At 40.1% G+C, this 14,767-nt stretch overlaps 1 protein-coding gene across 1 annotated transcript in view; it reads right to left on the bottom strand.

Annotated features, from left to right (window-relative positions):
• The window catches only part of LOC127574008 (cytochrome P450 7A1-like), a 39,145-nt gene extending 38,226 nt beyond the window's left edge, over positions 1-919 (bottom strand). The window contains 1 exon segment of the mRNA XM_052022600.1: positions 768-919. Coding sequence (XP_051878560.1) covers positions 768-919 — 152 coding nt within the window.
• Between the last annotated feature and the right edge of the window lie 13,848 nt (positions 920-14,767).

Raw genomic sequence — 14,767 nt, 5'->3', positions numbered from 1 at the left:
ATTATGAATCCTCTGGTTCATTCGAAGGTGAAGAAGGAACCTTGGGAATTATAAGAAAATTGGGAAAGTTTGTAATATGGTCAACTTGAGTGTCTTATAAGTTAGAAAGGGATGATAGGAAAATAAGCCAGTAGTGGAGATGGCTTAAAGGTCACTTAGAAGAAACAGACTACTACTAAGAGCAGGGAAGTGTTTAGATTACAGGACATAGCTGGCTGGAGCAGAGATAAACAAATTAAGGTTGGAATGCAGCTTAAGTGCAGGACAACTGATCTTGAGATAAACTGAGTCAGACAGAAGGACAAGACCATAAAATCAAAGCATCCAGTTGCAGGGAAAATGGGGGAAGCTGCTGTCTGACAAAGGAAGCAAAGTCCCATTTGTCAGGCAGTCAACCCTTGCAGAGATAAAATAAAGATCAAATACCACAAAGTGGGCTATTGATGAAATTGTGAAATCTGCATGTAACTACTGAAATGCAAATACTATAAATTGCTGGAAGTCTTCTGGATCAGTGAAGTATCTTTGAGCTCTCTCTGAAAGTGCTCCCCAGTATACACTGAAACAGGCCTGAATAAACTGACTTGTTCAAGAAACTCACCAGTGCTGTACAAGAGACTGTGTGCTGTCCTGATCTGAGCTGTAATTAAGAGGGTGACTGGGCCCCACGTGAAAGCCAGATTCAGGTTGCAGGTTAAACACACAAATTCCTCCAACACAGGGCTTCTGGTTGGGGAAGACTTGGAATATTTTCTAAGAGTACACACTCATCCATGCATGTCCTTATGAAGTCAGTGACAACTGTGGCATGTTCATTTAAGTCTGATGAATCCTTGAATGTGGTCCAGTCCAATGACTTGAAGCGATCCTGAATTTGCTCCTCCACCTCTCCGTAGTCCTCCTCAGTGCCACGCCCCATTCCACTGTTTTTTGAGTTTGAAGGCTACAATTTTCAAACTTTCTTATCTATTATGCACCAACAAAATACAAAGATCCCAAAAATATCTATTTTGGATAATCATGCATGGTGGGAAATTGCTTGATTAAGAAATGCATGGCATATATGTAATGTTAATGGTATTTTTCAGACTGTACTTTCAATTGTTATTTCTCTAAATTGTATGAGATATTTAATGTATCATTTACATGAATTAAGCATTTGCTGGGCAGAAATGGAACTGCTCTGTTCCTAGCCTTTTTGAAATCCAAGCTTCTTTCTTCTTCACTTTTGGAGATCAAGTTTCCATCGTTTCCTCTCGGTATATGCTGTTTTGGGCTTATTCACGTCAGACTCCTTTTGACACCTGCTAGAAAAATATGTACTTGGTCCTTGCAGCTTTTCAATAAAATCAAGACAAAATATCTAATTGGTAGGATAAGTGCAAAAACATAGGTAACTAGCTACGAATGTGAACTTCTGCACAATCCTTTTCAGTGCCCAGCTAATGATAATACACTTTAAGCAAATCAGAAGGATATTTTGCCAGATGTAATGGAAAACAGCTGTCAAAAAGATGATAATTTAGAGAATGAAACAGTCTGATTTAAAAACAAGTTATGGTTACATGTCTTCAATCTGTTTAATGATCAAATGATGCTTCTGAACTTCCACTTCAATTGAAATAATCTAATTTCTGGTTATATTACATGACTGTTACTATTTCCTTAAAACAAATCCACGAGCTTTTTTTAAAAAAAAGTTTTTACCCCTTTAAACAAACAACCTTTATTACCTAACTTTTCAATTGGGTTAATAATTAAGCTGTGAAGAATATGCTAGTAAAAGTAAAGACAGCAGTTTCCCAACTTTCTTCCATATGTGTTGTTTATTCCTTGCCCAAGCCAGCAGTGTAGAAACTCACTTGGGAAATCAGCTTTTATTATTCTAGACTGTTAGAATATTATGGATTGTCTGTCCTGCTCTTATCAAATGTAGAACATTCAGTTAGTTGGTTGGTTGATGAATTTTAATGCGAAATTGAAGGGTACACATCTTTAAAAACTAGCTGTATAATATTGGAAGCTTTATTTTTAACAGGGTTGCAAGAGAGCAGTGAAACTAAGTAAACCTAATATTAATAGGATTTAATAAATTCTGATACCATAAAAACTAAGCTTTGATGCCAAAAAATTTCAGGAAGTTTGGTTCACCTCAAATAGCTTTTAAATGTACAAAAACTTAAGGATTTTCTAGACAATGATCACATAATTCAAAGCTTAAATTTCATGTAATGACCATCACCATTGAACAAAGGACCCAGTGTTCCCTTCTCAAGGGTTACTTAAGTGTTGGCAACAGTTGTGAAGAAGTTGGATGAATTCCACCATATCGTCCTGCATATTCTGAAGCAAGAACACATCTATCAGAATACATGGTCACAGACATTAAAATAATGATGGCAATAGTTGAAAAGCTGAGGTTTGAAAGCAACCAGTCACCATTTGCTGAAGTAGGCTATTGTTATTGTAAGGTAATGAGGTGAGTGGGACATCTGGAGGAAAGATGGAATGGTTTCTAGCTCATCCTATACATTACCTCCATTCTACAGATATAAACAGTGACTTGCAGATCATCTTGCCACATCTTGTGAACTTATCAGATTTCTTTCAATATTGCTGCATTTTGAGGATTCTCACTCCCAAAGCCATTTCCTGTCAAGCCCTTCTCATGTTGGACCTGTCAGGTCTCCTTGTTCCCCTCACCCTCATCCCTTCTAGCATATTTCTTATTGAGCAGGACTTGTACATCTTTTCAAATGGTTGTTTGAGCTATTGTCCTTTCCTCTACAGTCTGTCTCCTCTATGCCAGCCAAAATGTGTGTTGCTGCTATATGGCAAGGTGTGTGTGTCTATAAGGACCAACACCCACCCTTCTCTGAATGCTTCTCAGCAAAGTGTTGGGAGGTGCACAAAAGTGGATGAATTCTTGTTGGGAATCATAAAACTCCATCTTTGCTCGTTTCTGGATGTAATGCATCTAATATCATTTCAAACTGGATTTTGGTCAATTATGATTTTTGTGGAGGATATGATCAGATATTATTGACAAATGGAACAGTGTTTTAGGGCACCAAAAGTCCTTGCAATCCAATTTCTAGGCATTGGTGTCCAGTTTTGATTTTAAGAATTTCCATATGATCCATAATAAAGCAGCTTCTCCAAGTAAATCCAGGGAGCCATTTTGGAGCAGATGTTCCCAGGATGCACTTTGACATATTTATAACCCAATTTAACTTGTAAACTTGGAATTTTTTTTATTTAAAGCAGCTGTTAACTTTTGAGTGCATGCGGTGAGTACTGAAATGTCCTGATTAGTGTCATCAATTAAAGAGAAGCAAATCCTCTAAGAATTCCCTTGGATTGCTCCACTTCAGGATGTCTGCATCATTGCACAATAAATGTACAGGCCTTTTGGAGAAGACTTTAATGGGAAGAATGTGAAAAGTTAGATTTTATCAAGTTTCTTACTTGATTCTCCAGATAATGTATGGTACTCCTAAGCATTAAACCAGCTTCCTGTTTGGCACTCCTTGACTTAATAACTGTGTTTGCTTGCATTTGTCATTTTCTGCATTAATAAGCTGTCAGCTATAAACCTTCTAGTACATGATTCAAACTTGAACAATGGTTTGACTGTTTGAAAGATCATTGCTGTTTTAAAAAACCCATATCAAAGATCTCCTAGCTCATTTAAAATGTAGGAGAACAACAAACTATTTTTAAAAACTAAATTTCTTTTCTCTTTGCATCTTCGCTGCACATACTTGGAAAATAATAAATGCTGGCATTAGAACTACTGAACTCTGCAGAATACAATTAAATTTGACTATATAGTTCTATGAGGACAAAGTGACCTGCTTAATTGGCAGCCCATTAACTACCCTACCACCAGTGCACACTACCTACAGCATATATGGCACTTCCCTAGGCTACTCCAACAGCATGTCCCAAACTTATGACCTCTACCACAAAGAAGGACATTGAATGAGCATTTGGGAGACTGGTGGGATGGATGGGGATGAATTTTCTGGCTACTGTGGGGCTGCAGGAATCTTCAGTCAGGTGGTAACAGGGCATTTCTGCATGCCTTCTCTCCCCAACACCTCCACCCCTGAGGCACAACTATCAGGGGTTGGGCTGAGCAGAGCTGGGAGCACTGAGCAGGGTCACTCGCTCAGAGTCAGTGAGGCCTGCTGGCAGCAGTTCTTCCCATGCCTACTCTATCCCATCACGTGTTTCTGTGATCCTCTCCCACACACGTTTGTGTTCAACTTACAAACAGTTTGGGTCACAAACTGTTCTCAGGAACAGAACCCTGGCGTAACCTGGGGACTGCCTGTATTGTGTTACGATACTCACTTTATCAAAGTGACTACATCCAGAACCTGTCAAGACTCCACTGTTGCATCAAATCATCACTCCCTGCTACATGCATTCTTTTCAAGAAAATACGAACCTGGAAAAGTTTGTTAGCATTAGTCTGACCCCCAGTAAGTTACAGATTATAATGGCAATACAATTTGCTCTAGAGTCTGGAAAATTCTATGGGAGAGATATTATTAGCCACTGTTCTAGCTCAGCAAATAACTGATAGTGTATTTTAATGTTAATCAAGTAAAAATAGCATGAACTATGTTGCACTTTCAATGCATTCCTCATCTTACAGAATTACTAGTCTTTTCCTCCAATATCTTTCCAATCCAAAAAAATCTAACTATAACTGTACCATGCCTTATAGTAGATCTATGATAATGAAGTAAAATTTGTTGTAATGTCATGTTAAATCAACATCCCAGACAGGAATTCTCTCTTAAAGAAGCTTCAATTTTTCAAAAACTCCTTGCATTCATTCTTTCTACATGGGCCTGCAAATGTAAATGATCCAATCCAGAAGCTAAAGTTCTGATCTGCAGGTTAACTTGACATACACGTGGGAGGAAAATCAGCCCTTTAACCCAGTGAGGGGATGGAGATGCACAATACCTATAGAATAGAAAATTATTAGAACATCCATGCCTAAAAGTTAGACCCTTCCTAACCAGGAGCACTAAATCTACACAATGTGGTTAACCTGTATCTATTCACATCAGTTTAGGTTCCTAACCATATTCAGTTATGATCCTGGTGAAAATGCCAAGGTGCATTTTCAGTGTGCTTTTGGGTTGTTAGTGAGTCAAATAGCACTTGCCAACCTATTTCTATGTTAATTGAAGCCAGGATTATAATCCTCAGTAGGCACTCTTGACAGAGTCACTCTTATAAATGTAATGTGCATTGCTGAATGTGCTGCAGCTATATAGGACCCTGTCAGACCCCACTTGGAGTACTGTGCTCACTTCTGGTCACCTCACTACAGGAAGGATGTGGAAGCCATAGAAAAGGTGCAGAGGAGATTTACAAGGATGCTGCCTGGATTGCGGAGCATGCCTTATGAAAGCAGGTGAGGGAATTTGGCCTTTTCTCCGACGATAAATGCTGGTATTAGAAGTACTGAATGAGGATGAGGGGGGGGGACCTGATAGCGGTATATCAGAGGATGAGGCATTGATCGGGTTAGATAATCAGAGGCTTTTTCCTAGGGCTGAAATGGTTGCCACAAGAGGACATAGGTTTAAGGTGCTGGGGAGTAGGTATAGGGGAGATGTCTGGGGTAAGTTTTTTTTTACTCTGGTGAGTGCATGGAATGGGCTGCCGGCAATGGTGGTGGAGGCAAATACGATAGGGTCTTTTAAGAGACTTTTGGATAGGTACGTGGAGCTGAGGAAAAATAGAGGGCTATGGGTCTCTAAGGTAGGGACATGTTTGGCATAACTTTGTGGGCTGAAGGCCTGAATTGTGCTGTAGGTTTTCTGTTTCTATATTAAATTGTAACAAAACCAAATATAGTGATCGTTTACAGATGAATAGAGTGTGCATTTCTGTAGTGTAAAGCAGTCTCAGCACTCAACCTCAAGATAGGAATATATATACATGGAAAAGTTCAGCAGAGAGTTTGGGATGACTTCAATTCTAGCTTACTAATGTGGAAAGTCTCAGATTACAACTAAATAATGAAACTATGAGATTCAATACAGCAAATTAATATATTCATGGACAATGAATACAAGACTAGAGGATATAAACAAACATTCTCAAGCCCATTTACAGGAAAGAAAATTAAAAACTATTTCTGAGAGGATAAAAGACAAGGTCATACAATTCAATAAACAAACTAAATTCAAATTACTGGTATGAGAGTAATTAGAACGAAGCAAAAATCAGAAAGGAAAACATAGAAACAGAAGGGATGATCAGAGAATCAGGAAAGTCTTACTTCAGACACTACCCAAACTCCCTACCAACAGCATTGTGTGAATACCTTCACTAGCAAGACTACGGCAGTTCAAGAAAATGGTCCACCATCACATTGCCTTACTAGCAACAGCTGGATCCTGAAAATGAATGAATTTAAAAAAAAACTAATAAATCCAACATGGGAAAAACTGCAACTTCATGACCAGAGGTTCAAATGTTAGAGTTGGAATAACATGAAGTGATTGAAGAGATTGGAATAAATGTATTTATGACAAAGGTGGATTAACATGACAGAAAAGGAATAAAATATAAATAAATGGGAGGATTCTCACTGAAATTTAAGTACTGGCACAGAGTTGATGGGCTAAGTGGTCTACTCCAGAGTTAAACCTGCATTCTCAGATATGTTTTGAATGTATGGCAGGCAATCAACAAGCTTTTTCCATTAATGCACAGTAATCAGTTACAAAACAGGGTGGGTGGATCAAAAATGTAAGGCCAAAGGTAGACTTGCTTTGTTTTTTTCCTATTACTCCACAACATTTTATGTAACAGCATTTGGTACTCAATACAGACTTTCTGTACTTCCACCTAACAGCACAATATAGAACCATTGAACACTACAGCAGAGAAAACAGGCCATTTGGCCCTTCTAGTCTGTGCCAAAACAGTATTCCACTAGTCCCACTTACCTGCACCCAGTCCATGTATCTATCCAATTTATTCTTAAAACTTGAGTGAGCCCACATTTACTCCGATGGGATGGCAGCCTGTTCCATACTCCCACCACTCTCTGAGTGAAGAAGTTCCCCCAAACCTTTCCCCTTTCACCCTAAAGCCATGTCCTCTCATACTTATCTCTCCTAATCTAGGTGGGAAGAGCCTACTCGTATTAACTCTGTCTATACCCCTCAATTTTGTAACCTCTATCAAATCTCCCCTCATTCTTCTGCGCTCCAAGGAATAAAGTCCTAACCTGTTCAATCTTTCCCTGTAACTCAACTCCTGAAGACCCGGCAACATTCTAGTAAATCTCCTCTGCACCCTTCAATCTTACAAATATCCTTCCTATAGTTAGGTGACCAGAACTGCACACAATACTCTAAATTTGGCCTCACCAATGTCTTATACAACCTCACCATAACATCCCATCTCCTATACTCAATACTTTGATTTAAGAATGCCCAGGATGCCAAAAGCCTTCTTTACAACCTTGTCTACCTGCGACGCCACTTTCAGGGAATTACGTACCTGAACTCCCAGATCCCTTTGTTCCTCTGCACTCCTCAGTGCCCTACCATTTACTGTGTATGTCCTACCTTGATTTGTCCTTCCAAAATGCAACACCTCACACTTGTCTGCATTAAATTCCATCTGCCATTTTCTGGCCCATTCTCCAGTTGGTTCAGATCCCTCTACAAGCTTTGAAAGCCTTTCTCGCTGTCCACTACGCCTCCCATCTTAGTATCATCAGCAAACTTGCTGATCCAATTTACCACATTATCATCTAGATCATTGATAGAGGCAACAAACAACAATGGCCGCAGCACAGATCCCTGAGGCACACCACTAGTGACAGGCCTCCAGTCTGAGAAACAATCATCCACTACCACTGTCTTCTCCCACACAGCCAATTTCGAATCCAGTTTACGACCTTTCCATGGATACCTAGCGTCTGAACCTTCTGAACTAACCTCCCATGTGGGACCTTGTCAAAGGCCTTACTAAAGTCCATGTAGACAACATTCACAGCCTTTCCTTCATCTACTTTCTTGGTAACCTGCTTGAAAAACTCTACAAGATTCGTTAAACATGATCTACCATGCACAAAGCCATGCTGATAATCCTTAATCAGCCTTTGGCTATCTAAATACTTGTATATCCGATCTGTCAGAACACCCTCCAATAATTTACCCACTACTGATGTCAGGCTCACTGCCTGTAATTACCCGGTTACTTTTAGATCCTTTTTTAAACAACAGAACTACATGAGCTACCCTCCAGTCCTCTGGCACCGCACCCGTGGCTAAGGACATTTTCAATATATCTGCCAGGGCCCCTGCAATTTCTACACTAGTCTCTCTCAATGTCTGAGGAAATATCTTATCAGGCCCGGGGGATTTAGCTACCTTTATTCGCTGTAAAGCAGCAAGCACCTCCTCTTTAATTCTCTATATGTTCCATTACACTATTGCCTGTTTCCCTTCCTTCCATATCCACTATGCCAGTTCCTGAGTAAATACTGATGCAAAAAAACTGTTTAAGATCTCCCGCATCTCCTGAGGCTCCACACATAGATGACCACCCTGATCTTCTAGGGGACCAATTTTGTCCCTTACTATCCTTTTACTCTTAATATACTTGTAGAAACCCTTCAGGTTTACCTTCACATTATCTGCCAAAGCAACCTCATGTCTTCTTTTTGCCTTCCTGATTTCCTTTTTAGTATTTTCTTACTTTTTCTATACTCTTCAAGTACCTCATTTGTTCCTAGTTGCCTATACCTGCTATACACCTCTCTCTTTTTCTTAACCAGATCACCAATATCCCTTGAAAACCAAGGTTCCCTATGCTTGTTAACTTTGCCTTTAATCTGGCAGGAACATGCAGACTCTGCACTCTCAAAATTTCACCTTTGAAGGCCTTCCACTTACTGAAGCACATCCTTGCCAGAAAACAACTTATCCCAGTCCACTCTTCCTAGCTCCTTTCTCATTTCCACAGAATTGGCCTTTCTCCAATTTAGAACCTCAACCCGAGGACCAGACCTGTCATTATCCATAATTAACTTGAAACTAATGACATTATGGTCACTGGACCCAAATGCTCACCTACACATACTTCTGTCACCTGACCGGCCTGGTTCCCTAATAGGAGATCAAGTATTGCATTCTCTCTCGTTGGTACCTCTATATATTGATTTAGAAAACTTTCCTGAACATATTTGACAAATTCCAAGCCATCCAGCCCTTTCGCAGTGTGGGAGTCCCAGTCAATATGTGGAAAGTTAAAATCCCCTACTATTACAACTTTCTGTTTCTTACATCGGTCTGGCTCTCTCACTACAGATTTGTTTCCTCCAATTCTCTCTGATTACTGGGGGGTCTATAATACAACCCCTATTAGTGTAGGGCCAACACCTTTCCTGTTCCTCAGCTCCACCCATATGGCCTCAGTAAACGATCCCTCCGGCCTGTCCTGTCTATGCACAGCTGTAATATTTTCCCTAACTAGTAAAGCCACTCCTCCCCCTTTCATCCCTCCCCCTCTATCACGTCTGAAACCCCGGAACATTAAGCTGCCAGTCCTGCACTTCCTGCATCCAAGTCTCAGTAATAGCAATAATGCCGTAATCCCACGTGCCAATCCACGCCCTAAACTCATCTGCAAGACCTACAATACTCCTTGCATTGAAATAGATGCACCTGAGCACATTTCTATCACGTATAAACCTTTGATTTCTGTCGATACCTGCAGTCCTCGCATGACGTTTTCCTTCTCCACATCACGATCTGCTCTAACACTCTGGTTCCCCTCCACCTGCAAATCAGGTTTAAACCCCCTGGCACAGCACTAGCAAACCCACCCGCAAGAATGTTGGTCCCCCTCCAGTTCGGGTGCAAACCGTCCCGTCAGAACTGGTCCTACCGTACCTGGAACAAAGCCCAATTGTCTAGAAACATGAAGCCCTCCCTCCTGCACCAATTCCTTAGCTACGTATTTAGCTGCATGATCCTCTTATTTCTAGCCTCACTAGAACGTGGCACAGGTAGCAATCCTGAGAATTGCAACCTTGGAGGTCCTGTCCTTCAACTTTGCACCTAATTCTCTAAACTCTTTGCAGGACCTCGTTCTCTTTCCTATCCACGTCATTGGACCCTATGTGGACCACGACATCTGGCTGCTCACCCTCCCTCCTGAGGAATATCGAGAACTCGATCCGAGATATCATGGACCTTGGCACCAGGGAGGCAACAGAACATCCGGGATTCTCGATCTCTCCCACAGAACCTCCTATCTGTTCCCCTAACTATCGAATCCCCTATCACTACGCTCTCTCCTCCTTCCTTTCTGAGCCGAGGGTCCCGTCTCGGTGGCAGAGACGCGACCACTGCAACTTGTCCCTGGTAGGTCGTCCCCACAGCAGTATCCAAAACGGTATACTTATTGTTGATGGGAACGGCCACAGGGTGCTCTGCTCTTTCGGTCTATACCCCTTCCCTTTCCTGACAGTCACCCAGCTACCTGCCTCCTGATTTTTGGGGTGACTATCTCCATGAAACTCCTGCCTATTTCTGCCTCTGCCTCACGAATGATCCGGAGTTCATCCAGCTCCAGTTCCCTAACTCGGTTTGTCAGGAGTTGCAGCTGGATGCACCTTTTACAGGTGTAGTCATTAGGGACAAGTGTGTTGTCCCTGACTTCCCACATCCTGCATACGGAGCACACGACTGCCCTAACTGCTGCCATCACTACCTACTCCTAAGTTAATTAAATTAAAGGAATTTACGGTCTTACCTCTCTGGGAGCAAGCTCTTCCTCAGCCTCTGCTCGCCGAAGCCTCTCAAGCCAAAGCCTCAAATCTCCACTCCTACCCTGGGCCACTCATGCACTGGCCGTTCCTCTTCAGTTACCTCTTCTTATTTGTCCCTGCCAATTACCTCAAGTACACACTCCCTCTAATCAAGCACTCAACACTCTGTTTAACCCTTCAGTTGCCCTCCACTTTTAGGCTTTTTAAATACACTCACCGTACCTGAAAGGGAACTGCTGCTCTAACGGCTGCCGGGCTCCTATAAAAGAAAAGCCCGCAAAACACACAAGCTTTTTAAATACACTCACTGGACCTGAAAGGGAACTGCTGCTCCAACAGCTGCTGGGCTCCTTCTGTAAAAGAAAAGCCTGCGAAACACACAAGCTTTTTAAATACACTCACCGGACCTGAAAGGGAACTGCTGCTCCAACGGCTGCTGTGATTTTTATCACCAAAATATAAAAATTACTTTTACCTTGGTACAATGACAATAAAAGTGTTCAATGAAATATAATTTAGGAATTTAAACTATGCAGTGATTCTGCAGGGTTATTTATTATCTGTTCTTTAGCTGGTCCATATTTGCTCCTAAAAAAGTTAATGCATTGCAATTACTTCATTATGAATTATTATTGTTGGTGCTATGTGCAAGTACACATCACTCTACTAGGCAGAAATGCAGTGGAAACTAATCATATTCTTATGTTTTTGTAACCGTGCTGTGATGTCATCTATTAATAACTCATTTTCTCTTCTGTCCTCCATTATAATCCTCATTTGTGAGACATCAAATTTGTTACTAGCTCTGTTCATTGCACTGATGCACCTCCTCAAAAAAGAAGGGTTTAGCGGAGTAAACATTGTGAAGTTATCACTTCCAATTGAAACAGACTTGGCGGACCAGAAGAAAAAGCAGAAGAAAGTTTGTTCTGCAATGAAAAGAGCATAAAATTAAAGAAGATGGATGTAAGAAGTTCCCACACTGAGATGAGATGCCAGAATAGCTCTGTTGCATGAGTCTGGCCACTTGTGAAAGCAAAAATGCAACTTGTATAAATTTATTACTGTTAGCAGGAAAAGAAGCAGTTTTGCTTTTGAATGTCTTTAGACAAATATCGATGCATTCTCACTGTATAAATATCACATTTATTGGCCTGGATTTTTGGCTAGACTGTCCCCACAAAAGAATCTATACTTTATCCAACTGCAATCTCCTTTTCATAGGACAATTGATAAGATATGACACCTTTCATCATCCATGGCAACTAATTGACTGGGAAACTACGAAATATAATTTGGTGTTATGTTCTTCACAGCTGTTGGAAAAGCAATCTCTTGAGATTGTCACAGGCCATCTCAAAACAGATACAGAATGGCGATACATCCTCTATACTGAGGCGAAGATAGTGGCAACAGGTCCCCTCACATATGCCCAAATTTCCCCATTGGCATCTAATCATTTGAGTCAGGAATAGTGCTGGAATGTTTGCATAACTCAACTATTGCCATGCCTGGATGTGGTGTCTTCTGAGATATTTATCATCTAATCTTCCTATGTAGTGCAATGAGGCATTGAGATTTTCCATTCTCAACAATTAGCTGCTAGTTACAAAGTATTAGTAAAGTTAAAAGAAAATCTTCAACGCAATATCAAAATAGCAAAGGCATATGAAAAAAAAAATTCGTGTTCACAAGCAGCATCACAGGAAAGCAACTTTCAAATGCTATCACTTGGTAAAAAAAAATCAATTAAAACACAATCGAGATTTTGGATTGTTCAGATACCAATTCACTTGGATGAGTTGAATGCTGAGTTACATCAGTGGAGGGTTATCAAAATCAGCACCTCTCCTAGTTTGAACGTTCCACAAAAGCACATCTGCTTCTCAGCCACCAACAGTGCAAATTGCAATTGTACCATGAATCAGCGGATTAAGGCTGATTCTTGATTTTATGAACCAACGTCAACACTCATAATTTAATTTTCCATCTTCTAATATAAATGAGATGTTATGTTAAAGGCAAACGTTTGTATAATTCCCTATCAATCTTGTATCATCAGTTCAAGTCAAGGTCTAGGAGAAAAGAAATACTCTCCTAGAAAGCTTAATGCCCAGATGGTGGATGATTACCTTATGAAAGAAAAGAGTTTAAGAATCTCTAATGGATGCCAATTTTACCTTCTTGAAAGTCCAGTGTAGGGCTTCATGCAATTGCATGAAAGAATAGAAGGTGGTAGGCATCAATTCACCAGTCTTCTCTCATCATGAGAAGTCACATTGAAAAAGGAGTGATGCAAGAACTGCCATTCTCTCTCCCAACCCCACCCTTCCCCCCCCCCCTCAAAGAAAATTTCATTATCAAACAAGCCTGAGAAAATTTCATTATCAAACAAGCCTGAGAAAATTGAGGCTTGCATCAAAATCTTCAACACCAAGCCAGACTGTACCAAGGAAATGACAGATTTTAGGAATCTGAATGTTCAGATCCAAGCCAAAAGAGTGTAATACAGAAGTTAATATAATTCCTTGTTGGATATACCATTTATTATATTTTGGGGATTTTGCATAGCTGGCAAGGCCACCATTTACTGTCCAGTACAGTACATGGAAATCAATGATGCTAGCTCCCACATTTTTGTTTGCCTTTTCCTAACCTGGAACCCCATTATTGTAGCACTCAAGTCATATTTCAATGACTCAAGAACTAAAATGTTCCTGATGATTCTAAAGTTATATTGATTAGTACATTCATAAATAAAGCAAGGCAACTTTCAATACATATTATGTGAGCTGACAGAGTGTAGAAAGCACACTACATGTATTAACAAAAAACTAAATTACTATTTATGTAAATTTAACGCAGGCAATTTGAATTTGAGAAATACCTTTGAAATAACATGAGATTGTACAACTGAAGCAATGAAGGGCAATTATTTGGTCTGATGTGGGAATTGTTTCATTATCTTACAGGGATGGTGATATTTTAAATTAACAATGGATGACTGGTATTGCTTGAATTGCTCCTTCATTCCTTGATCATTACCAAATATTTTTAAAAACTAAAGGTGAACTCCAGTGCAAGTTGATTAGGCTATAGACAATGTGAGTGCAACTAAAGGAATCAGATTGGGCCTAGTCAGGAAAACAATGATCTCACCAGGATCAGTAAGGAGGGCTTTTGGTGCTGAATGCTTCTATGACTCTCAGTTCTCATTCTCTGAAGGCCTGCACTGCTACTTTAATTTCATCTTCTTACTTCCTGTGGCTCTCCATTCAACAGTATATTCATCACTCCCTTTTCTTGATTTTCCATAGAAATTCCTTAGATTTGACTTTGTTTTAAAGAAAGCTATCCACCCTGGAAGATAGTTGGTAAGGAGAAGGAAAGTTGCAGAAAAACTATATCAGCAGGGCAGATTGGCTTCAAATTCCGAAATGGCTGTGGATGAGTGGTGAAAATGAGCCTCTCCTTACCTTTGCCCTAATCTCAGTTTAGGTGAGGGATGGGAAAGATGAGTTTTGAACTCACTTTGAGATTGAAAAGTTGAGATTGAACTACAACTTCTGGTTTTGTTTTTTGTAGGTCTGACAAAAAGTGAGCATATTTCCTGATTTCTAATTCCAGATGTTATAATTTAAACCATTTACTTTATTCAATACCTTTTCATTTCAAAAACTGGCAGACAGATGGAATTTGAAAAATGTGAGTTTTAGATTAGATCTTCCTATTTTAAATGGGCAATGCACAAATTGAAGTGAATGGTACAAGTATCTTGTCTTCCATAGCTTCTCTTTGAAACCAGTAACTTGATATGTTTCAGACATACCGAGGAAGAGAGTTTCTTCTCTCATCCTTCACTGGAACTTTAATTTCATTCAATAATTAGCATACAAATAATCCTGAAATTAGAAACACATCTGGGGGAAACTATATCCA

This window comes from Pristis pectinata, chromosome 9 (assembly GCF_009764475.1).
Source record: "Pristis pectinata isolate sPriPec2 chromosome 9, sPriPec2.1.pri, whole genome shotgun sequence".
NCBI classification, from domain to species: Eukaryota; Metazoa; Chordata; class Chondrichthyes; order Rhinopristiformes; family Pristidae; genus Pristis; species Pristis pectinata.
This window is presented reverse-complemented; position numbering and strand designations above follow the sequence as displayed.